General features: G+C 49.9%; 1 protein-coding gene across 1 annotated transcript in view; it reads right to left on the bottom strand.

Moving 5' to 3' along the window:
• Positions 1–4,491: 4,491 nt before the first annotated feature.
• KCNN3 (potassium calcium-activated channel subfamily N member 3) overlaps positions 4,492–26,005 on the bottom strand; it is a 138,696-nt gene continuing 117,182 nt past the window's right edge. Inside the window, exons 6-8 of the mRNA XM_056853503.1 lie at positions 21,949–22,076; positions 21,098–21,167; positions 4,492–4,788 (exon numbers count right to left, since the gene is read on the bottom strand). Of these exons, the coding sequence (XP_056709481.1) occupies positions 4,492–4,788; positions 21,098–21,167; positions 21,949–22,076 (495 nt within the window). The remainder of the gene's footprint in view (positions 4,789–21,097; positions 21,168–21,948; positions 22,077–26,005) is intronic.

Genomic DNA, 26,005 nt, shown 5'->3' with positions numbered 1-26,005 from the left:
GTGCCTCAATGTCCAGCTTCCCAGCTTTCTGAGCAGAACAGGAAGTGAGGACACTTCTCAGCTCTCTGGAGTTTTGGGTCCCTGTTCCAATGAGGAGTCAAGGAAGAGGAGACAGACTTGGAAACAGGTGATGGCCTGGCAGCCGAGGGAGAGGTGGGATCTCCGCCGGGCGATCAGACAGGAATGTTTTCCCCGGACAAAAAGTTGGTACGTTTTAAGCCGCTTGTTGCGTCAGAGAAGATCGATGTAGGCATAAGGGCAAGCAGGCCAGCCCTTAAGGGACTTATTTGTAAGGTGTTGCGGGGGGGAGGCTTCTTATCCTCGAGGTAGAACTTGGCTTCTTAAGGGGAATGCCTGGGGAGATTGGCCTGGTGCTCTCCAAGGTACTGAAATGATGAAACTATTTACACCAGAGTGCTTTTCTGTGCTACCAAAGCACTCTGCAACTTGTAATTTTTGTTTGTTTGTTAAAACTTTTGTTCAAAATTATTTGTTCAAAATTGCCCCTCAATTAGAGGCCACCCAGCCAAGCCTCCCAAACAGGCTGAGGGACTTGGGAATGTTTAGTCTGGAAAAGAGGAGGTTGGGGGGTGGGACATGATTGTTCTCTTGAAGTATTTGAAGGGCTGTCACTTAGAGGAGGGCAGGGAGCTGTTCCTGTTGGCAGCAGAGGATAGGATATGCAATAATGGGTTTAAATTGCGGGCGGAAAGGTACCGGCTGGATATTAGGGGGACTTTTTTAAAAGTAAGAGTAGGAACGGTGGAATCAGCTGCCTAGGGAGGTGGTGAGCTCCCCCTCACTGGCAGTCTTTGAGCAGTGGCTGGACGAACACTTGTCAGGGCTGTTCAAGGCTGATCCTGCACTGAACAGGGGGTTGGGCTAGATGGCCTCTATGGACCCTCCCCACTCTAGGAGTCTAAGAGCATCCTCCACCGTGGATTTGAATCCTGCCAAATTATGACGGCAAGAGGTCTCCATGAGCAGAGAATCCAGATTGGTGTGTTGGTGTGAGCTCTGTGTCAGAGAGACTGTGCAGAGAAGTTTGCAACCTCAAGAAATACCCATTTTTTAAAAGAAAAAACCCCAAAGGAGGCTGCTGGAAGCTGCCAGCAGCGCCGTATTGCCGGCGAAACATAAGAAGCAGTGGGTGTTATCATGCTTTTCTTTGCTTCTCCCCCAAAGCTCAGTTGGTTTCCTAAGCAACTTCAACCACAGGGAACTTACCATCTACCACTGTCAATAAGCCGCCGTTCTCCATCCCCCCCCCCGCTGTTTAATCCTTCCTGCCTTTATAATATGTGGAAAGCCATAGATGCCGAGAGGAAGGGAAGTTTGATTTTAAAAAGCCGGGGGGGGGAGCTCCCCCACCCTCGCAGGCTTTTCCAAGCACCTGGCGTGACTCGCTGGCTTTTGCCGGCAATTAACCGCCTCTGCAGGGCTGAGCATCATTAATATCGCTGAGCAATTACACGGCGCCTTCGCCTGTTCAAAGAGACATAAAATGTCACCTGCTCGGCTTTCATCGAGAGATGCCAGCGTTGGCTTCAGGTTGCCGAGAGACCTCCCGGCCATGTGCAAAAACGCTGGCCAAAAGCCAGCTGAACGCGCGAGGCCGACAAGAACACCAAAGGTGGGGGCGATGGCCAGGATTTGGGAACGAGGCCTTAAAAAAGGGAGAGGCTATTTTTAAAGTTCCCCAAGATGTCGAGGAAGAGATCTATGAAAAGAAGGAGGAGAAGAATTGGTTTTTATATGCCAACTTTCTCTACCACTTAGGGAAGAATCAAACCGGCTTACAATCGTCTTCCCTTCCCCTCCCCACAACAGACACCCTAGGAGGTAGGTGGGGCTGAGAGAGCTCTAAGAGAGTTGTGACTAGCCCAAGGTCACCCAGCTGGCTTCATGTGTAGGAGTGGGGAAACCAACCTGGTTCATCAGATTAGCCTCCACTGCTCATGCAGAGGAACAGGGTATCAAACCCGGTTCTCCAGATCAGAGTCCGCCGCTCCAAACCACTACACCACCTTGGTGGGTTTGAAGGAGATTTGGCCTCATGTCTTTGGACAGGGGGGAAAAAGGCTAAGAGAAATGGGTTTAGGAGAACGGAAGGATTCTGACATGAGCCGAACAAGGGTTGGATTCAGTGTGAATCCTACGTACACTGCAGGGTACGGTTCTGGCGCAACCGGAGGATTTGTGAGCAGGACACTTGTCTGGATCTTTCCCAGCGTCACAAGGCAGGAAACAGAATGATCTTGGGAAACACAAGGGCTCATGGAGATTTCCCCCACCCGCTACCTTGGCGGAAAAAAGGTTCCCCACCCCTGATGTAGGGGGTTGACAGAATTATAGGGAGGGATTGGAAGGCTATGTTTTTCTGTGCCTAAGGCAAGGTGGATTCTGCAACGGGGTTATGCAACTGCAGAAATCATGATGGGAAACAGATCTGAGCTTCAGGAGGATCTCAGCTTTTTAAAATGAGCAAGGTTGTTTCTAGTCCTTAAGGCTCAAAGAGTAGGCTGGAAAGCAAGGGAGGAAAGCCTGGAGAAATGTGAGAAATTCCCTTCTGATAGGGAACCCTGGGAAATGCAGTTCTGAGAGGGGGTCTAGGGATCTAGAGGTCCTCAGTGGAACAGGCTTCCTCGGGAGGTGGTGGGCTCTCCTTCGTTGGGGTTTTTTAAGCAGAGGCTAGATGGCCATCTGACAGCAATGCTGATTCTGTGAACTCAGGCAGATCATGAGAGGGAGGGCAGGAAGCGCTATGTCAGGGCTTGGCTCTCGTGGCCCTTTCTTACGTGCCCAGGGAAATTCTGATCACCACTTTGGGTTCAGGAAGCAATTCTCCTCCAGGCCAAATTGGCCAGGGATCCTGGAAGGTTTTTTTGGCCGTCTTCTGGGCATGGAGTAGGGGTCACTGGGGGTGTGGCGGGAGGCAGTTGTGAACTTCCTGCGTTGTGCAGGGGGTTGGACTGGATTGTGCAGGGGGTTGGACCTTGGTGATTCCTTCCAACTCTATGACTCTATGAACTCTAACAGAATCCTGAGAACCTTCACCAAACTACAATTCCCATGATTCTTTGAGAAGGGGAGAGTCCATGACAATTTAGTGGACTTAAAACTAAAGGTAGGTTTGTAAGAGAGTTTGGCTCCAAAAAATTGCACCTTTTAGTTACATGGTCTTCTGCATCGCCAACAACTACGTTAACGGAACCTCAGTTTATTCTGAGGAATCTTGGGGCCTGTCTACACAGCCAATTTCAACCAGTTCCAAATTGGTTTCCATTTGCATGGCTCTCCTCCAAAGCACCTTTAGGAGATGTAGTTAATCATCAAGATTCCTAGGAGAAAGCTGGAACAGTTGAAGCAACTGGGATCAACCAAATACAAGCCTGTAAGTGGGGACAAACCCCTTGGCTGGCCAGGAGACAATCTGAGAGGGCTCCGTGCTAAGATCTCCTGTGGAAAAAGAGCTGCCGCCTAGGATTTGCTAGAACGAGTGGGAACAAGCTAGGAACGAACGTTGGTCCCGTTGTTTCTTTATGGGGAAGATATTTCCAAGCACCAACGCTCAGCCCAAAGGACTCTCAGGAGGCTGAAGGACCTCTGAAGATCTCGCCCGAACAACTGAGCTCTCTCACAGGACCCTGGATCCAAGTGTGTCTCCTCGGCCAGTCATGCAATCTTTCTGCCGGGAGGGCTGGCGTAAATTTCCGTGGCTCCACTTAAGCTGTGGGGGCGTCACTTCATCCCTGCAGTCCCAAACTGCACCTTCAAATAAAATCTGCTTCTAAGAACGGAGGAGGCGGGTCCTTTGTATGGCATACCGCCTCCCCGAGTGTGCGTCGCACTTAGCCTTTGGCAAAGGTTACCCAAGCAGAGGCCCGGGGAGATCTTCTCAGCCACTCGCGGCGCAAAACGATTTGAGCGTGGCTGCGTGGAGAGAGCTGGGAAGTTTCCATGTGACATCTTGATTCCTCGTTGCGATTGCACAGAAGGCAGATTTGCGGGGGAGGAAAGGGGCAGCCACACCTCGGCTAACCTTTCTTCTGCAAGCTTTCTTGGCAAGACACTTAATGAACGGGGTCGGGGGGCGAAGGAACAAAACGGGGGGAAAGAGAGGAGATGAACAACCCCGTAGCCCATGGCACGGGGTCCACACAGTGGTACGCTCCCCCCCGGCTCCATCACGTCAGTGCTTCCGACCTTGGGTTGGCTTGTTTTCAATTTGAAGACCTGAGATTGAATGTGGATTCCTCTCGTCCAGCGAACGCCACAGCGAGGGGCTTTGCCAAGAACGCCCGCCCCACCCACCCGCTCCCCGCCCACCGATGCACCAAAGCTGCGACCACGTTGTTCGGCATCTCAGGCGGTCCCACGCACCTGGGTGCTGAACTCCCTCCGGGTGAGGATCGAGTTGCCCTTGCGAGAAGAAGACCCCTCCCCCCTGTCCATCCCGTGATGGTTTTCCTGGTGTTCTCCCGCTGCGATTCAACAACTACTGGAGCTGGTATAGGGGGTAGGGAAAGATGTGGAGCTGACTCCGAGGGGGCTGTCGGACAGAGGAGTCTGGGGGGGCCCCACGCCCACGCTCACCCCCCGGGCCTCGAGGACCGCGGCCAGGAGCTGCTGCTGCTGCTGGCGCAGAGCGTCCGTGATCAGCGAGGGCAAGGAATTGAAGCTGGTGGCCAGCTGCTCCAGTTTGGACTCCAGGCCCCCGATCTGTTTCTCCAGGTCCTCGCTCCGGTCGTTCAGCTCCGTGATGAGGTCGTACATGACATTCTGCATCTGGAAAAAGAGACAGGGTGAAAAAAATCGAAGCAGTTAAAATGCTTAGGGCCATTTAGCTTGGAATGAAGGGAATTAAAGGGAGACATGATAGAGGTCTATAAAACTATGCATGGTGTGGAGAGAAGTGGACAGGGAGAAGCTTTTCTCCCTCTCTCATAATACCAGAACACGGGGGTCATCTGCTGAAGCTGGAGGGTGAGAGGTTCAAATCAGATAAAAGGAAGTATTTCTTCACACAACACATAGTTCAATTGTGGAACTCCCTGACCCGGGATGTGGTGATGGCTGCCAACTTGGAAGGATTTAAGAGAGGAGTGGACATGTTCATGGAAAATAGGGTTATCCACAGTTACTAGTCAAAACAGATACTAGTCTATTCCTCTCTGCTCCCAAAATTGTCCACTGTGTGGCTATTTCACTAGGTCACACACACACACCCCGCAAATACCTAACTGGTATTTGGGGGGTATTTTGTTTCAGCCAAATACATATTAGAGAACCTCCCATGCTAGCCAGTTATCCTGATCCTGAATCAGTCAGGAATGCCAAATAGGGGCTGTTAGAGCTCTCCAGAGTTGCCCTTTTCCTGCCTTTGAAGGTTTCCTGGGCAACAGAAGGAAAGGGGAGGGATGAGGCATTTCACATAGGCAGGATACTAGTCATGATGCATACCTTTTCCCTCTACAGGATCAGAGGAGCACACCTATTATATCAGGTGCTGTGGAACACGAGCAGGAGAATGCTGCTGCAGTCATCTTGTTTGTGGGCTTCCCAGAGGCACCTGGTTGGCCACTTTGTGAACAGACTGCTGGACTTGATGGGCCTTGGTCTGATCCAGCAGGGATTTTCTTATGCTCTATGATACATCCCTATTCTCTCCAGCATCAGAGGAGCATGCCTATGATATGAGGTGCTGTGGAACACGGGCAGGATAATGCTGCTGCAGTCATCTTGTTTGTGGGCTTCCCAGAGGCACCTGGTTGGCCACTGTGTGAACGGACTGCTGGACTTGATGGACCTTGGTCTGATCCAGCAGGGCCTTTCTTCAGTTCTTATGTGCTGCTGGTCCTAAGAACCAGGCTCAGGGGTTTCACGCCACCATCTCTTTTCCGACTCTCCCTAATCCAGCTTGTTAGTGATACAACCAAGCGAGATGGGTCTCTGCCCCAACGAGCTTGCAATCTAAAATTAGACTCGGAGAGGTAATGTTGAGAGGGTGGAAGGGCAAAAATAACCTAGGGAACACATGAACAGACATGAAGTGGCCTTATGCTGAACCAGACCCTCGGTCCATCAAAGGTCAGTATTGTCTACTCTGTCAGCGGCTCTCCAGGGTCTCAGGCAGAGGTCTTTGACATCACCTACTTGCCGACTCCCTTTAACTTGAGAGTCTGGGGTTGAACCTGGAGCCTTCTGCATGCCGAGCAGATGCTCTACCCCTGAGTCATGGCCTCTCCCCGAAGAATGTAGATGCAGATTCAAGGCTTAGTTTCTGTACAGGAAGGGGAATAAGAGTTTAAGCCAAAGGCGCCTGGGGAAAGGTGAACATAAGAGAACAAAGAACTACAATTCTTCAAGGAGTTCAGGACAACGGTCCCCTCAGGGCTGAATGGGGACATAGGATTCTTATCTCATTACAGTTGGTAGCTTCCTGTATTTCCCATCTCTGTGCATCTCCCCCCAGCTCTAATCAAGCTGATAACATCCTGCATTGTACCTCTGCATCCTGACGCCTTGGTAACAACTCCCACCATCTGTTAGGAGACACAGAGGAAAGTGTCTCTCCAATACCTTTCTTTGCCCACACATAATGTTGTAGACTTCCGTCATGTCATCCTTCCCCCGCCCCAAGCCCCAAATTCTTTAGCCCTGCTTCATACAGCAGTTGCCCCACGATCATTTGATTAACCTTTTCCTGTGTCTCCCCTCCCCCTGCCCAGTTCTTCAATATCCTTTTTGGATATTGGTTTCATTTGGAGCGGTGGTTTGGTTTGGAGTGGTGGACTCTGATCTGGAGAACCGGGTTTGATTCCCCACTCTTCCACATGAGAGGCGGAGGCTAATCTGGTGAACTGGATTTGTTTCCCCACTTCTACACACGAAGCCAGCTAGGTGCCCTTGGGCTAGTCACACTCTCTCAGCCCTACCTACCTCACAGGGTGTCTGTTGTGGGGAGGGGAAGGCGATTGTAAGCCGGTTAGATTCTTCCTTAAGTGGTAGAGAAAGTCGGCATATAAAAACCAACTACTACTCCTCTTCTTCTTCTTTTTGAAATTCAGTTTTGAGGATGGAACCGAAGGACATGAGGTGTGCAAGTGTCCCAGAAGGGAATTTTGGTCATAAGGGCAGGAAGGGAAGAACTGTGGAAAGACGGTCCTCGGGAGATAAATAGGAGGGGCAAGAATCAGGATGTTGAGGTGGATCCCGGACGGGACGGGGCAGGGGTTTGCAAAGGGGTGTCATGTTGACAGACTGATGAGAGAGGAGAATGACTTAGGAGGCAGTGAAAAAAAATGCCAAATTTTGGCACAGGAAGATCAGCAAAGAATCAAAGAGGCCCATTTGGTGGGTACACAAGAGAGGGCCTTTTTGGTAGCAGCCCCGTGATTATAGAATAACCTCTCCAGGAAGGTGCGCCTGGCTCCCTCACCGTCAATCTTCAAGAGGTAGCTGGAGATAAGTTTTATTTAGGACTGCATTTGATCAAAGCAGCCCAAAATAGTGATTTTTTAAAAAATGGTTTATTTTTATATACTTTATTTTACGTATTTTATTTATATCGAAAGCCGCCTTGAGAGGGAAGGCAGCATCATATAGGCCGACCATCAGATCTTGGAAGCTAAGCAGATTTGATGCTTCGAAGGGAGGCCACCAAGGAATACCCCACTGAGGAAGGCAAGGCAAACCACCTCTGCTTCCTACTTCCCTTGAAAACCCCTTGCGGGGAGTGCCAGATGTTGGCTGTGACTTAATGCCACTTCGTACGCGCACAAGCTGCCTTGAGTCCCATAAGGAAGAAAGATGGTGAATAAATGTTTTAAACAAATAAGTAATAAATCAAAGGAGGCTGCTGCGGTTGATACACTGTCACCCAAATCTAACGGTGTTAACTCAAATCCAGTTTCCACAAGCATCTGGAACTGAGAAGAGAGTTTTTGCTTCAGAAAGTATGGCTCCAGGCAGGCTCGAAGACTGTAATTTCCCATTTTGGAAACTCCTGAGGACTAGAAACTTGCTTGGGAATTTGCTTTAGCTCTGGTTATCAGAAGAAGAGTTGGTTTTTATATGCTGACTTTCTCTGCCACTTAAGGGAGAATCAAACCGGCTTACAATCGCCTTCCCTTCCCCTCCCCACAACAGACACCCTGTGAGGTAGGTGGGGCTGAGAGAGCTGTGACTAGCCCAAGGTCACCCAGCTGGCTTCGTGTGTAGGAGTGGGGAAACAAATCCAGTTCACCAGATTAGCCTCCGCCTCTCATGCGGAGGAGTGGGGAATCAAATCCGCCTCTCATGTGGAGGAGTGGGGAATCAAACCTGGTTCTCCAGGCTTCCTCGGGAGGTGGTGAGCTCTCCTTCCCTGGAGGTTTTTAAGCAGAAGTTAGATGGCCACCTGTCAGCAGTGCTGATTCTATGACCTTAGGCAGATCATGAGAGGGAGGGCACCTTGGCCATCTTCTGCGTGTGGAGCAGGGTCACTGGGTGTGTGTGTGGGGGAGGTAGTTTTGAAATTCCTGCATTGTGCAAGGGGTTGGACTAGATGACCCTGGTGGTCCCAACTCTATGATTCTATTATTAGAATCCACCGCTCCAAACCACCGCTCTTAACCACTACACAATGCTGGCTCTCTGGCCCGGTGGGGGGGGGGGGGACGGGACGTTTCCCGTAATTTTATGGGACGGAGCAGACACATTCGACAGCCTCGCTGTTGTTTTCTCCCCAAGATTTCCCTGGACGCGGCAAGCCCTGATTGCTTTGCTGAACAACCTCCCCCGCACCGGTACGAACCACTGCTGCGGAGCGGAGGGACCCCTCCATACAGCCACACGGAGACCCGGCAACGGAAGAAGGATGGGGATATTTCATTTAAATGCATGTGCCGGTGCAGGGTGGGGGAGAGGAGGAAAGAACGGCCAAGCAAAGAACAGGGTGGGAGGGAAGCCGCTGCGATCCTGAATAGAAACCTGGCTGTTTAACAAGCACGGTGAGTAACGTGGTTTTGTGCGAGGCAAAAACCAGGACATCCCCCCCACCCCGAACACAGCATCAGCAGAGGCGGCGGATGCTGGGAAGAAGGTGGAAAGTGTTAAGCAGACATACATTTTATTTTATTTTATTTTATTAGGCTTATATCCCGCCCTTTCCTGACTACTGTCAGGCTCAGGGCGGCACGCAACAAGGATAAACAACCAATTTAAAATAGACAGCATAACATTTAAAACAGGGGTGTCGAACTCATTTGTTATGAGGGCTGGATAGGACAGCAAGGCTGTCAAAGATAGGACATTTTGGAGGACTTTCATTCATAGGGTCGCCATGAGTCGGAAGCGACTTGATGGCACTTAACACACACACACACACACACACACACACACACACACACTGGATAGGACATAAATGTCACGTGGTTGGGCCAGGCCATGCCTCGCCAGCCCAAATCAAGAGTGGGGGTGCGGGGGGGCTGCCTAAGCTTGCTCGCGGGCCGGATAAAAACTCTCAAGAGGCCGGATTCGGCCCTCGGGCCTTATGTTTGACACCCCTGATTTAAAAGACCATATTAATTTAAAATTCCAATTGGATGGGGCAATGTTGAGATGCCTTAGTCCCCAACTGGCATCCCCTGACCTGGGGGCACCACAGTTCTTGTTTTACTACACCTGAACAGATGACGCTGCCTTACTGAATCAGACCCTTGGTCCATCAAGCACAGTATTGCCTACTCAGACAGGCAGCAGCTCTCCAGGGTGTCAGGCAGAGGTCTTTCACATCACCTACTGCCTGGTCCTTTTTAACTGGAGATGCCAGGGATTGCATGCCAAGCAGATGCTCTTCCACTGAGCCATCGCCCCTCCCCACTACTACTGTTCTTCAATAAGCCTAATTCTGGGCCAGATGTAAGCAAAACGAACCTCTGAAACAATCCAAAGCTGCTGAATGGAGATTTGGTCGTATTTATCCTGTGTCTTCTCATTTAAGAAATCCAGTTTTTCATTACTTTTTAAATCATTGGTTACGGTTTCTGTGAGTACAGCGTGGTGTAGTGGTTAAGAGCAGTGGTTTAGAGCAGTGGATTCTGATCTGGAGAACCGGGTTTGATTCCCCTCTCCTCCCACATGAGCAGCGGAGGCTAATCTGGTGAACTGGATTTGTTTCCCCGCTCCTACACACGAAGCCAGCTGGGTGAGCTTGGCCTAGTCACCGCTCTCTCAGCCCCACCTACCTCACAGGGTGTCTGTTGTGGGGAGGGGAAGGTGATTGTAAGCCGGTTTGAGATTCCCTTAAATGGTAGAGAAAGTCAGCATATAAAAACCAACTCTTCTGCTTCTTGTTTCTGTTTGCACTGGTGTTTTGCTTCGTTTTTCCTCCTCTTTACACCTTGTTCCTGCAAATGTGCTTGTTTAAAACTGAGGAGTTCTGCCTGGACTGATGAAACCACAATATAAATACAAATAAAGAGCTCTGGAGTTGGTGGGGAGGGGTTCTTAAAAGCTTCACCCAAAGCCCCCCCCCTTCCCATGGTTTGGGTTCAGGGATGCTCTACATTTGTCTTCTCCCACCATGCACAGTCTCAGGCAAGCAAAAGGTAGGCCCTTCGATGCAAGGCTGGACGGAGGAGAAACATTCGCCTATTGTAAGCATAGCCCCCCCCCCCCGCTGGTTTGAGCAAGGAGAACGTGATTGCTTATATCCACAAGGTTACCTGGCAACCAAATGCTGAGGGAAGCCCTATCGGAAGGTGCCAGATCACGCGCCAGGCCCCCAGGCCCCCAACCCCGCAAAAACAATTACAATTACAGTGGGATAATGCAGGGTAACATTCATATTTACTGTTAAGTGAAAGTGGGCGGGCTCGCGCGGATCGTTAAAGCCAAACCAGTGGGCCACCCACAGACAGAGTCAGGGTTTCTATGGACTCGGGGAGCCTCCCCAGCTGTGCCGAAAAATAGTACACTGGAAATTATACAGGAGGAAAAAGGACCACCACCCCCCTCGCACACACCCACACAAAATACAGCCTGATAAAGACTGAGCGTGCTCTAGGAGGGATGGACTGCTGAGAGCCATTGAGAGGCAATTAAGGGGGGAGCAGAGGGAGATGGGGAAATTTGCTTGCTCAAATCCCTGAAAGCTTACAGAATCCTGGAGATTTAGGGTTGAGGAGGGGATTTCCAAATTATTTACCCCACCCGCTGATTCCACGGAGGAATAGTCAAGGAGAATGAAGCCACCCAGAGATATGATTGGGGCTTCTGCATACTCAGGGTTTTTCCAAGTATGTTAAAAAAAAAAGAGATGACTTTACAAATTAAGAATATCAGAACGTAAGAAAGGCCCTGCTGGATCAGACCAAGGTCCATCGAGTCCAGCAGTCTGTTCACACAGTGGCCAACCAGGTGCCTCTAGGAAGCCCACAAGCAAGACGACTGCAGCTGCATTTATCCTGCCTGTGCTCCACAGCACCTAAGATAACAGGCATGCATCTTCTTGCTGAGAACTGAGCATGCTCGGTGCCCTCAAGGAGGAAGGGAATGCTGAGGGCAGGGAATGTTGAGGTCAGTTGAGCCTTGGTTAAAGGGGGGAAAAGAGAGTGTAGAAGAATATCCACCTCAGCCCCTCTGCCCTGAGTTTAGAAGCTGATTCGGGTCAGGTGAAGAGAATCTCTCAATTGCATATCCCATCCTCTGTGCTTCCTTGTCGTATGACTATTGCTTTGGTTAATTCATTTCATTTCCATGTAGGGAGGGCTCGAACAGGCTGGAGACAGGCAAGGACGAGGCTTCCTTCTCTTCCACGAGGGTCGGGAGCCAGTTTGGAAGAGAAAGCAGTGCTCACATTGGATGAGCCCTCATTCCAATTCCCCCACCAGTCAAACAGGTTTTGCAAGCTCTTGGGGTTGTTTTTTTAAAAAAAACCTGCTTGACCAGAAGGCACAAAGGCAACTGTGCCCATGCCAGGGAAATTCAACCTTCTTCTTGACTATTTTCAAAGCAAACAATGACCACGGTACCGTTCAGCACCCTATTATGGCTGGCTGCAGGTCCAGCTCGATGCTCAGAATCATAGAGTTGGAAGGGACCACCAGGGTCATCTAGTCCAGCCCCCTGCACAATGCAGGAAATTCACAACTACCTCTCCTCCACACACCCAGTGACCCTTACTCTATGCCCAGAAGATGGCCAAGATGCCCTCCCTCTCATCATCTGCCTAAGGTCATAGAATCAGCATTGCTGACAGATGGCCATCTAGCCTCTTCTTAAAAACCTCCAGGGAAGGAGAGCCCACCACCTCCCGAGGAAGCCTGTTCCACTGAGGAACTGCTCTGTTAGAAAAGTCTTCCTAATGTCTAATGAAGCCAGCTCGGTGACCTTGGGCTAGTCACAGCTCTCTTAGAGCTCTCTCAGCCCCACCCGCCTCACAAGTTGTCTGTTGTGGGGAAGGGAAGGTGATTGTAAGCCAGTTTGATTCTTCCTTAAGTGGTAGAGAAAGTCGACATATAAAAACCAACTCTTCCTCCTCCTCCTTTCCCCCCAGAGATCAGCAAACATGGATCTTTGTAGTACAGGGCACAGCGAAATCTCTCATGTTCGACTCTCCCATCTAGCAAGTCCTGGCTAGCCCACAAGTTGTAGAACCGTTATCCTGAAAACATAGCTTTTTTTTTACACTGAAAATATTTCTTGTTGTTTCTCGTGTATTATGCATGAGTCTTGTCCAGTTCGGTTGAGTTGTCAGATCTCTTTGCTTCTTTGCAATTTATTTCTTCCTTTACAGTTTCTATTTGCATGGGCTATATTTCTGGGCACAAATCAAAAACATAATAATAATAAAAAAATGGTCGCTTGAGAAACGCACAAATGAATTGTGTGTCGCCAGCCAGCCAGCCAGCGTTCTGTTCTGTTTTGCACACTCCCATCTCCCAAAAGAGATAAGAGACGAAAATGCCCAGGTCCTGAAACATAAGAACGTAAGAAAAGCCCCACCGGATCAGACCAAGGCCCATCAAGTCCAGCAGCTCAGAAGTTATTCAAGGTAGATATGGTAGTATTCCATATGGTCAACGGTTTTGCCCCTGTTCTGCTGACCAGGTAGACCTGCCACCTTGTTCTTCTCCACTGTGCCTTGTGCACCACGATATGACCCAGATTGATACAGTGCATACCACATATGCTGGTCTCAGAAGAAGCGCGAGTAAGATCCTTGTTGTGTGTATGTTAAGTGCCATAACTTATGAATCAATGTCTGACTCATGAATCAATGTCCTCCAAAACCACTCTTTGACAGCCTTGCTCAGATCTTGCAAATTGAGGGCTGTGGCTTCCTTTATTGAGTCAATCCATCTCTTGTTGGGTCTTCCTCTTTTCCTGCTGCCCTCAACTTTTCCTAGCATGAGTGTCTTTTTCAGTGACCCTTGTCTTCTCATAACGTGACCCAAATACTACAGCCTCAGTTTAGTCATTTTAGCTTCTAGGGTCCGTTCAGGCTTGATTTGATCTATAACCTACTGATTTGTTTTTTTGGCAGTCCGCAGTATCCGTAACCGTCTCCTCCAACACCACATTTCAAAGGAATCTACTTTCTTCCTATCAGTTTTCTTCAATGTCCAGCTTTCACACCCATACATAGTAATAGGGAATTCTTGTTGGCAGATGAGACCACAGGTAATGGTCTGAGAAGAAGCATAAGTAAGATTCTTGTTGGCAGATGTAAATTTATCTATTACACAGAGAGTAGTCTCTTTTTTCATTACAGCGTTTAAACTAAGGAAAAGTTTTCATAGACCTGATATAGGTAATTCAATGGCTCGACATGGTCCGCGATATGCTGGCAAATGATTTTAATTGGGGGGGGGAGTGTTTGTTTTATTTTGATGGGTAGATGTAGATGTCATTGTGATTTTGGATCAATACATGCTGCAGGTTGGATTTTTTAGGGTGTAGTTGGATTGTTAAGGTCTTGTGACCACAATCTGAATAAATCTGATTGATTGACAAGTCCAGCAGTTTGTTCACACAGTGGCCAACCAGGTGCCTCAAGGAAGCCCACAAGCAAGACGGCTGCAGCAGCACCATCCTGCCTGTGCTCCACAGCACCTAATGTAATAGGCATGCTCCTCTGATCCTGGAGAGAATAGGTACGCGTCATTACTAGTATCTCTTTTTACTAGTAGCCATGAATAGCCCTCTCCTCCATGAACATTTCCACTCCCCTCTTAAAGCCTTCCAAGTTGGCAGCCGTCACCACATCCTGGGGCACGTAGTTCCACAATTTAACTATGGGTTGTGTAAAGAAATACCTCCTTTTATCCATTCTGAATCTCTCACCCTCCAGCTTCAGCAGATGACCCCACATTCTAGTATTATGAGAGGGAGAAGAGCTTCCCCCTGTCCCCTCTCTCCAAACCAAGCATAATTTTACAGACCTCTATCATGTCTTCCCTTAACCGCCTTCTTTCCAAGCTAAAACAGCCCTAAGAGTTTTAACAGCCCTAAACCTTTTCCTTTTCAGAAGAGCATATAAGCATAGTAAAGCTGGAGTTGAGCCTGCTCAACTCACTCCCAACCGGGGGAGGTAGTGACAAAAAATAACAGTACAGGACTCTTTCGAGGCCCTGTATCAAGGGAAGCACCGTTGCTAAGGGAATGTATCTCTGGGATCCCACCCTCATTATAAAGGGCTTACCTCCATTATGCCCTGACCTGGATGGCCCAGGCTAGCCTGATCTTGTCAGATCTCGGAAGCTAACTCAGGTCAGCCAAGGAAGTCCGGGGTTGCTACACAGAGGCAAACCATCTCTGTTTGTCTCTTGCCTTGCAAACCCCGGGGGGGGGGGGGGGAGGCTGCCATAAGTAGGCATCTACTTGACAGCAGTTCACACACACACACGTCCCTACATAACCTCCAATGGTGAAAAATTGTTGTTCTAGCAGCAGTTGGATTTTAGAGGAGGAGGAGGAGGAGAAGGGGGGGAAGGAGAAGGAGGAGAAGGAGAAGAAGAGTTGGTGTTTATATGCTGACTTTCTCTACCACTTAAGGGAGACTCAAACCGGCTTACAATCACCTTCCCTTCCCCTCCCCACAACAGACACCCTGTGAGGTAGGTGTGGCTGAGAGAGATCTATCAGAGCTGTAACTTGCCCAAGGTCATCCACCTGGCTTCAAGTGGAGGAGTGGGGAAACCAACCTGGTTCACCAGATGAGAGTCCGCTGCTCACGTGGAGGAGTGGGGAATCAAACCCAGTTCTCCAGATCAGACTCCACCACTCCAAACCACTGCTCTTAACCACTACACCACGCTGGGCCTCCCCCCCCAAAAAACTACTGTTTTTAGAAAGCTATTTTTTTAAGGAAACTAATGTTTTTAGGAAACTAATGTTTTTAGAAAGGTATGGGGGCAAATTGGCGGGACTTAGAATAATAGAATCGTAAGAGTTCGAAGGGACCACCAAGGTCATCTAGTCCAACCCCCTGCACAATGCAGGAAATTCACAACTACCTCCAGCCCCCCACGCTCCCTGTGACCCCTACTCCATGCCCAGAAGATGGAAACAAAAACCCTCCAGGATCCCTGGTCAATCTGGCCTGGAGGAAAATTGCTTAGGATCATAGAATCATAGAGTTGGAAGAGACCACCAGGGTCATCTAGTCCAGCCCCCTGCACAATGCAGGAAATTCACAACTACCTCCCCTCCCCCCCACACACACATACACAGTTTGTGGATTTTATGAATGGACACCCCACTTTTCCCATCATAGCTGGAGGCCAGGACTACAGACATTTGTGGGAAGGAAGACTTAAGATTTAATAGGAGAGAGACCACTGTAAGCTATTATTTTTAGGACAGCAACCACCCCTAAGGAAAAAAATGGTGCCTTGTTCTCAGGAGGGGTGTCTATGTAGAGGCACTGATTGGTTTCTGAACAGAGAAGGCCTAAGGCTCAGGTCTATGCAGGGGCTTAGCTGTCCGCCCTGGAAGGAAGGCCCACTCCTGAATTACAACTGTCTGGGGTCAGGCCCAATGAAAAGGAGGAAGCACTCTGCACACGCTCACCCTTTGGCAGCGACGTCTCAAATGCTCCTCCGCAAAGGAGGCACGAGAAAGAGAAGCAGGGTCTTTTCAGCTGTGGCACCCCAGTCGGGAATGACTACTCTTGGCAACAGCTCTCCCTGTGCAGGGCAGATTTTAAAGGGATCAATCTGCGAGCACCTGAAAGACAACTTGGTGATCCGGGAAACTTACCGTGGATTTGTCCCCAACAGGTCCTGATCGAAGAAGAAGAGTTGGTTTTTATATGCCGACTTTCTCTACCACTCAAACCAGATTACAATCGCCTTCCCTTCCCCTCCCCACAACAGACACCCTGTGAGGTAGGTGGGGCTGAGAGAGCTGTGACTAGCCCAAGGTCACCCAGCTGGCTTCGTGTGTAGGCGTGGGGAAACAAATCCAGTTCACTAGATTAGCCTCCGCTGCTCATGTGTAGGAGTGGGGAATCCAACCCAGTTCTCCAGATCAGACTCCACCGCTCCAAACCACCGCTCCTAACCATTACACCACGCTGACAAGCGTCCGGCATCAAGGGATGATGTCGATGTTCCCCTGGATTTCAATAAGACTTTTGACAGGGTTCCCCATGATGTTCTGATAGGTAAACTAGTGGACTGGACCCTAGGATAGTTAGGTGGATAGGGAACTGGTTGAAGAACCGCACTCAAAGAGTAGTTGTCAATGGCATTTAATGGAGGGAGGTGCCCAGTGGGGTGCCACAGGGCTCGGTTCTGGGCCCAGGACTCTTCAATGTTTTAAAAAATGATCTGGATGAGGGGGTGGAGGGAGTACTCATTAAATTTGCAGATGACACCCAATTGGGAGGAGCTGTGAACACACCAGAAGATAGATATAGAATTCCGCGAGATCAGAACACACTGGCAAAGTGGGCGGATGTGAACAGGATGCAATTCAACAAGGATAAGTGCTGGGTTCTACATCTGGGTAACAGAAATGAGGGACATGCATACTGGATGGGGGATACACTTCTGGGCAGCTGTGTGTGAACAAGATCTTGGGGTACGGGTGGACCGTAGGTTAAATATGAGCAGCCAGTGTGATGCAGCGACAAAAAAGGCTAATGCGATCTTGGGGCGTATCAACAGAGGCATAACATCCAAACCGCAAGATGTCACAGTCCCACTGTACGCCGCACTGGTCAGGCCGCACCTGGAGTACTGTGTGCACTTCTGGAGGCCTCTCTTCCAAAAGGATGAGGACAGAATCGAGCGGGTGCAGAGGAGAGCGAAGAGGACGATCCGGGGCCTGGAGACTCAAGCCCTTCCAGGAAAGGATGAGGGAGGTGGGAATGTTTAGTCTGGAGAAGAGGAGGTTGAGGGGGGACAGGATGGCTCTCTTGAAGTATCTGAAGGGCTGTCACTTAGAGGAGGGCAGGGAGCTGTTCCTGTTGGCAGCAGAGGATACGGCTCGCAATAATGGGTTTAAATTATGGGCAGAAAGGTACTGGCTGGATATTAAGAAAAAAAGTTTTTGCAATAAACGTTGTTCAACAGTGGAATTGGCTACCAGACTATATAATAGATACAAACTAATAACAAATTTAGAATCATAGAATCATAGAGTTGGAAGGGACGACCAGGGTCATCTAGTCCAACCCCCTGCACAATGCAGGAAATTAACAACTACCTCCCCCCCACATCCCCAGTGACCGCAACCCTCCCCCCGCCATGCAGGATCCCACAATCAAAGCACTCCCGACAGATGGCCATCCAGCGTCTGCTTAAAGACCTCCAAAGACGGGGACTCCACCACCCTCCGAGGCAGCACATTCTACCCTCGAACAGCCCCCACCGTCAGAAAGTTCTTCCTAATGTTTAGGTGGAATCGTTTTTCTATTAGTTTAAATCCATTCCTCCGTGTCCTAGTCTCTGGAGCAACAGAGAACAAGCTAGTTCCCTCATTTGTAATATGGTTATAGTTTAAGAAACTAAGGGGTAGTTTTGGGTTTATTAATGATGCCAAAGATGGTAGTTGTCTAATATTTTGATTTAAGCATGTGAGATCAACTTTATCGGTAATAGTAATCTCAGTGTTATTTATATTATTTGGTTGTTCTTCTATTTTCTGTATTTTATATTATTTTTGTATCTATGCTTTTTTTCTGTATCTTGTATCAATGATTATTACTATATTATAAAATAAATAAAAACACAGTGGAATTGGCTGTCTAGGGAAGTGGCGAGCTCCCCCTCTCCGGAAGTCTTTAAGTAGCGACTGGACAAACACTTGTCAGGGTTGCTCTAGGCCAGTGGTTCCCAAAGTGGGCAGTACCACCCCCTGAGGGGGGATTAAGTAGGGGGGCACTAAGAGGCAAGGGGGCAGCAGGGGGGTGCTAGAGGTGGGCCCTTTCAACTGTGTTGTTGGATAGGGTAGGGGGTGCTAGGGTTGAGTTTATGGAACCAAGGGGGCGGTGGCCCGAAAGGTTTGGGAACCGCTGCTCTAGGCTGATCCTGTGTTGAGCAGGTGGTCGGACTAGATGGCCTGCGTGGCCCCTTCCAACTCTATGATTCTACGATCGGCTGAGCGTCAGGGCGAGATGAAGGTGTGTTTGCCCAGGCTGTCTGCAAAACAGCCTGTCCTGTGAGTTTTGCCCTGTGGGCCGGGTGGTGGTTTTATGGTTATGATTTTGTCCCACTTGTTCGAGTGTGTTGATTAACTGCTGCCGGGGTTTTAATGATTATGGAGCTGCTCTGTTTGCTTCTGCTGTTACGGCCCACCTGTTCCCCTGATCGGTTTCAATTCTGGTCCTCCTAATTGCTTGTAGGCTGCATCGTTTAAAGACATCTTCGAATGCTGCTGTCGGGGACTCGTTGTCTGTGTTGGGGGGGTTGGTTTTAACGGAACGGTAACTGGGGTGGCTGCCCCCAAATCTGTTCTGCTAACAGCGGTGCTCTCATAAGAACATAAGAAGAGCCATGCTGGATCAGACCAAGGCCCATCAAGTCCAGCAGTCTATTCACACCGTGGCCAACAAGGTGCCTCCAGGAAGCCCACAAGCAAGACGGCTGCAGCAGCATTTATCCTGCCTGTGCTCCACAGCACCTAATGTAATAGGCATGCTCCTCTGATCCTGGACAGAATAGGTTTGCATCATGACTAGTATCCCTTTTGACTAGTATCCATGGATAGCCCTATCCTCCATTTACATGTCTACTCATAAGAACATAAGAAAGGCCCTGCTGGATCAGACCCAGGCCCGTCAAGTCCAGCAGTCTGTTCACACAGTGGCCAACCAAGTGCCTCTAGGAAGCCCACAAGCAAGATGACTGCAGCTGCATTTATCCTGCCTGTGCTCCACAGCACCTAATATAACAGGCATGCACCTCTGATCCTCTGATCTCCTCTGATGCAAGAGCCCCGTGCCCCAGCGCAAAGCTCCTCCCGCTGGAAGAAAGCGCAACCATGTGCAGGACAGATCCGCAAGTATTTCTGTATCTGATCCACTCACCCCGAGAGCCTTTGGACTAGGGGATGGGATCGAAATCGTTCCCATGAATGAAAGAGAAATTCAGAGGGGAGGGAAGAAAGTAGGTGTGGCTAAATTCAGAAGGGGGGCAGTGCCAGGGGGGCGTGACTAAAGGAGAGGCGGGGAGGCTACCTGAGGAAGGACAAAGGGTTTTGCTTCAACCTGTACACCATTTTAAAGACTTCCTAACCCCATTCGCTTTAGGACCATAATCTGAGTGACCCTACATCTAGGGATGGGGGAGAGATGGAGGGGGGAAGAAAAATCGGGATGGGGGAAAAGGAGAAAGAAAACAAGAGGAGGAAAGAGAGAAAGGGAAGGGTGCCGGGGGAAGTTAGTAAAACTACTCTTGTAGATTTAATCATTTCTCCCCCCAAATTGGTTTGACTTAATTGATTCCAGCCTCCCTAATAGGATTTCCCGCTGTCGCGGCTTCTGTTCGCTGCAATCATGTTGTTTTTTTACTGTTGTTTTCGACGTTGAGAGTTTATTTGGAAGCTGCTCTGACGAGCCAAGTTTGGAGGAAGGAAAGAGGCCAAAAATCTTTGTATCAGGAGGAGGGGGAAGATCCAAGTGTCCAGTTGTGCCTCTTGTTGACGTTGCAACAAGAGGGCTAGGACTTCACCTTTTTTCCTTTCGGTGGATTTTTATAAGGATGGGTTGGGGGCTGGGGTGGACAGGATTAGGCATCTGTGGAGAGATGGGGAAAAGCTCGCAGAGGACGCTGCGTCGAGCATAATCCCAGATTTGTGGGTTGTGGCGGAGAATGGGAGGACAGACGGCGGGTGGAGGAATACATTTTCAGATGCTTCGTTACTCCAAAAGACCAACAGCCCCAAGCAGAAAGCAAGCACAGCAGGCAAGAGGCTGTGCAGAGAACGTTGTTCCCTGAGATGCTAGCTTTCTCCTGGCAAGGTGCTTTTTCATCTGGAGAACCGGGTTCGATTCCCCACTCCTCCACATGAGCGGCAGGCTCTAATCTGGTGAACTGGGTTGGCTTCCCTGCTCCTCCACGTGAAGCCAGCTAGGTGACCCTGGGCTAGTCACGGTTCTCTCCGAACTCTCTCAGCCTCACCTACCTCACAGGGTGTCTGTTCTGGGGAGAGGGAAGGAGATTGTAAGCTGGTCTGAGACTCCTTAAAAGGTAGAGAAAGTCGGCATATAAAAGCCAGCTTCTACTCCTACTCGTCTTCCAATGTGATGTAGTGGCGGGCTCTAATCTGGTGAACCGGGTTGGTTTCCCCACTCCTCCACGTGCAGCCTGCTGGGTGATCTTGGGCCAGTCACAGTTCTCTCCGAACTCTCTCAGCCTCACCTACCTAGCAAGGTGCCTGTTGTGTGTGGGGGAGGAATTTGTAAGGCGGTTTGAGACTCCTTTTGGTAGAGAAAAGCGGGGTATAAAAACCTACTATTCTTTTTCTTCTCATTAAGCAGGGAATCATTCTCTAGTGTGACCCCTGAAACGGGAAGTGAGATGCTCTGTTCTACCACATCAGGACCCTACCACCGCCTTCTTACACAGAGATGGTGTGTGTGTGTGTGTGTGTGTGTGATTACCTTGGAAAGATCGACCAGGGTGTTGGCTTGATCGCTCAACTTCCTCTGCTCCATCTTCACGTTCCTTAACCTGGAAAGGGGCAAAAAGAACCAAGGCTGGCTTTCAGAGTGTTGGCATCAACAGGCCGTAATCCCCTCCCCTAGGTCCGGTGCTCTTCCTTCTAATTCTCTTGAATAGTTGAATGGTTTGCCTCAGTGAGGGCCAGGACCTTGACAACTGGGGCGCTTGCGTGGAACTCCAGTACCGGCCTATAGCAAAAAACTGTTACATAAGAACATAAGAAAGGCCGTGCTGGATCAGACCAAGGCCCAGCAAGTCCAGCAGTCTGTTCACACAGTGGCCAACCGGGGCCTCTAGGAAGCCCACAAACAAGACGGCTGCAGCAGCATTCTCCTGACTGTGTTCCACAGCACATAATATAACAGACATGCTCCTCTGATCCTGGAGAGAATTGGGATGCATCATGACTAGTATCCATTTTGACTAGTAGCCATGGATAGCCCTCTCCTCCATGAACATGTCCATTCCCCTCTTCAAGCCTTCCAAGTGGGCTTCCAAGTCTTCTCCTCTCCAGGCTAAACATACCCATCTCCTTCAACTTTCCTCATAGGACGGTCTCCAGACCCCTCACCTTCATGCAGGGCATGTGCTTTGCCACTCAGTTATGCCCCCTCCCCAGGAATAAAGCTGCCTCCCATCTGAGTCGAACCATAAATCCACCTAGCCCATCGCCTGCTCTGACCGGTAGCGGATTCCCTAAGTGCCAGGCCGAGATCCTTTCCCAGCTCTGCTACCTGAGGTCTGTCAACTGCAGACGCCAATGCGGAAGGAAAGGGCCCCCCCGGCTTACTGATGAATGGCTTGGAGGAACTTCCTCTGGTGCTTCCGGACTTTGGCGTGGTCGATCTTCTTCAGCAATTTGGTGTGTTTGTAGATGAGCCAGGTTTCCCGCAGGACGTTGGCAGCGGCGTTTTTGATCTGCAAGCGGAAAGCAGAGAGGCCGCCCAGGGGGGTTAGCTGCCGTCCATTCGCATGGAGGATGGCCTGTCCCCTCCCCACTCCCCACAAGGCTAGCTGTGGACATTCTACAGCTGACAGTCACCAAGAGACCTCACAGTCTATGGACCATGAACACATGAAGCTGCCTTATACTGAATCAGACCTTTGGTCCATCAAAGTCAATATTGTCTACTCAGACCGGCAGCGGCTCTCCAGGGTCTCAGGCAGGGGTCTTTCACATCACCTACCTGCCTAGTCCCTTTAACTGGAGATGCCGGGGATTGAACCTGGGACCTTCTGCTTGCAAAGCAGAGGTTCTACCACTGAGCCACAGCCCCTCCCCTGTGTCTACAGATGCGTGTTCACCCCCTCCCCAAGGAGGGAATTAATGGTCATGTCATGTAATGTAATAGGCATACTCCTCTGATCCTGGAGAGAATATGTATGCATCATGACTAGTATGCATTTGGACTAGTAGCCATGGATAGCCCTCTCCTCCATGAACATGTCCACTCCCCTCTTCAAGCCTTCCAAGTTGGCAGCCATCACCACATCCTGGGGTAGGGAGTTCCACAATTTAACTATGTGTTGTGTGAATAAATCCTTCCTTTTATCTGTTCTGAATCTCTCACCCTCCAGCTTCAGCAGGCGACCCCATGTTCTGGTATTATGAGAGAGGGAGAAAAGCTTCTCCCTGTCTACTTTGACAATGTCTGACAATCCTTTGCCATAAGATTGCAAGAGAACAAGCCCCAATATCTAGCTGTGTTCATCTGACTAAATCAGCATCCAGCTGGCTCAGGTCAGATTCAATTGATCATAAATAGTTGGACCTTTGGGTCTTTCCCTTTTCTTCAGTCTTCAGCAGGAACTAGGCCCCACAGCAGTTCAGTTAGGGTTAAGAAGAAGAAGAGTTGGTTTTTATATGCCAACTTTATCTACCACTTAAGGGAGACTCAAACCGGCTTACAATCACCTTCCCTTCCCCTCCCCACAACAGACACCCTGTGAGGTAGGTGTGGCTGAGAGAGATCTATCAGAGCTGTAACTTGCCCAAGGTCATCCACCTGGCTTCAAGTGGAGGAGTGGGGAAACCAACCTGGTTCACCAGATGAGAGTCCGCTGCTCACGTGGAGGAGTGGGGAATCAAACCCGGTTCTCCAGATCAGACTCCACCGCTCCAAACCACTGCTCTTAACCACTACACCACGCTGGCTGTCTTTTAGTATCAGCTATTTCTCTGGGATATTTCTCTGAATCTCTTCCCTACATGCTAGACTGCATGGGAGCTACATAACCACAAGGTATTTTCTAGGGTTTCTACCCTGTCACTCTGCTGTTGCTCTAGTACTGTGCTAGAAGGATACCTTGTATGAGGGTTGGTCTAGATGTTCTCAGGAGGACCCTTGCTCTAAGGGAATTTCCCAGCAAGAAAAGACACCTGCTCCCCATCTTCCTTCAATTACAGGGCATGCACAGAGGGTGGCGGGAGGCTCTGTGGTATCCCTCATGCACATAGCCCACGAAAACCTGGGACCGGAGGTACCCTGTCTCTGTCCATGTGCAGAGGCTGCAGGCTGCTACGCTGGTCCCAAAGCAAACCCACCCCAATCAAACCAAAATAACTAAAAAACAGGGCAAGCTTTGGGGTTCTCCAGAACTCTTGAAGAGGCAGAATAGCAGCTACCAACTAATCTGGAGAACCGAGTTCAATTCCCCGCTCCTCCACATGAGCAGCGGACTTTAATCTGGAGAACCGGGTTCATTTTCCCACTCCTCCACAGGAACGGCAGACTTTAATCTGGAGAATCAGGTTCATTTTCCCACTCCTCCACATGAGCGGCAGACTCTAATCTGGAGAGCCGGGTTCGATTCCCCGCTCCTCCATACGAAGCCTGCTGGGTGACCTTGGGCTAGCCACACCCTGCATAACATTACCTCTTCAAATCTATACAGGAGACAAAGAATTGGCCTTAAGCTCAGGGCTCTCTGTCCTCTTCCATTGACCCCCTTTCTTTTCTGACGGAGAGCTCTGGAGGACTCACAGGCTTGCACACCGGTTTGCGTTATGGTGACGCTGGTGGAAAGTGCCGTCAAGCCGCAGCTGAATTACGGGAACCCCGTAGGTTTTTCAAGGCAAGAGACTTACAAAGGTTGTTTCCCGTTGCCTGCCTCTGCATAGTAGCCCTGGACCTCATTGGTGGTCTCCCCATCCAAATAATAACCAGGGCTGATTTTACTTAGCTTCCGCGATCTGGTGAGATTGGACTAGCTTGCATTACAGTGGCTGGTCCTCACAAAAGAGACCATGTGCCTTTCGGTTTCTGCTTCTCTCCAGGAAGGTTCCACACAGCTACCTTTAGAACATAGGAAAGCCCATGTTGGATCAGACCGAGGCCCATCAAGTCCAGCAGTCTGTTCACACAGTGGCCAGCCAGGCGCCTCTAGGAAGCCCACAAACAAGACTGCAGCAGCACCATCCTGCCTGTGTTCCAAAGCACCTAGTATAATAGGCATGCTCATCTGATCCTGGAGAGAATAGATATGCATCATGACTAGTATCTGTTTTAACTTTTAGCCATGAATAGCCCTCTCCTCCAGGAACATGTCCACTCCCCTCTTAAAGCCTTCCAAGTTGGCAGCCATCACCACATCCTGGGGCAGGGAGTCCCACAATTTAACTATGCGATGTGTGAAGAAATTCTTCATTTTATCCGTTTTGAATCTCTCACCCTCCAGCTTCAGCAGATGACCCCACGTTGTAGTATTATGAGAGGGAGAAAAGCTTCTCCCTGTCCACTTCTCTCCGTACCATGCATAATTTTATAGACCTCTACCGTGTCTCCCCTTAACCACCTTCTGTCCAAGCTGAACAGCCCTAAGCGTTTGAATTGTTCCTCATAGGGCTGTTGCTCCAGCCTCCTGATCCTTTTGGTTGCTCTTTTCTGCACCTTCTCAAGCTCTGCAATATCCTTTTTTAGGTATGGTGACCAGAACTGTACACAATATTCCAAGTGTGCTCTCACCATAGATTGGTACAAGGGCAGTATGATAGAAGAAGAAGACTTGGTTTTTATATGCTGACTTTCTCTAATACATAAGGGAGACTCAAACCGGCTTACAATCACCATCCCTTCCCCTCCCCACAACAGACACCCTGGGAGGTAGGTGGGGCTGAGAGAGCTCTAAGAGAGCTGTGACTAGCCCAAGGTCACCCAGTTGGCTTTGTGTGTAGGAGTGGGGAAACCAATCCGGTTCACCGATTAGCCTCTGCTGCTCATGTGGAGGAGGGGGGAGATCAAACCCGGTTCTCCACATCAGAGTCCACCGCTCCAAACCACTGCTCTTAACCACCACACCACGCTGTCTCTCCAGCGGTTTTATTCTCTATTCTTGCTGCACTCGTCCTACCCGAGTGGGCCCGACTCTCTTTAAAAGCCATCGGCGCTCACGGCCATCACAGAAGACATTCGAGAGGCCCCAACCCATCAGGAGCGGGAAAACAGCTCCAGCGAGGCGGCCCTCTGCACGCCCTCAGAGGCACTCTTTCTCAGAGTAGGGGGATCCTCACCTGGGCAGAAGAAGCCTGGCTGGAAATGATCAGCCTGCCGCTGCGCCTCCACGAAACCAGCCTCCCGTATGGCCGGCAGACGGCCTCGGCAGCTTTACCCGCATCCCAGGAAGCTGTTGGTTAAACAGCAGCTAGCAAAATTAATTGGCTCGGGCTGCCTTGGCTCTGTGCCAGCCTACCAATCATCCCTTAAAGAGCGGGCAAGGGAAACGCTTCATCGGCGCCAGCTTTTTCGACGCTCCAGCGAACGCCCTTCCCCGGGGCTCTTCCACGGCCTCCTTGGAAACACGCTCTCTCTGCGCTACCTTGATGGGCAGAAAATCTAGAACTCCAAACC

This window comes from Euleptes europaea, chromosome 7, assembly GCF_029931775.1.
Source record: "Euleptes europaea isolate rEulEur1 chromosome 7, rEulEur1.hap1, whole genome shotgun sequence".
Lineage (NCBI taxonomy): Eukaryota > Metazoa > Chordata > Lepidosauria > Squamata > Sphaerodactylidae > Euleptes > Euleptes europaea.
The sequence above is the reverse complement of the archived record's forward strand: the minus strand, read 5'-3'. Positions and strand labels throughout refer to the sequence as shown.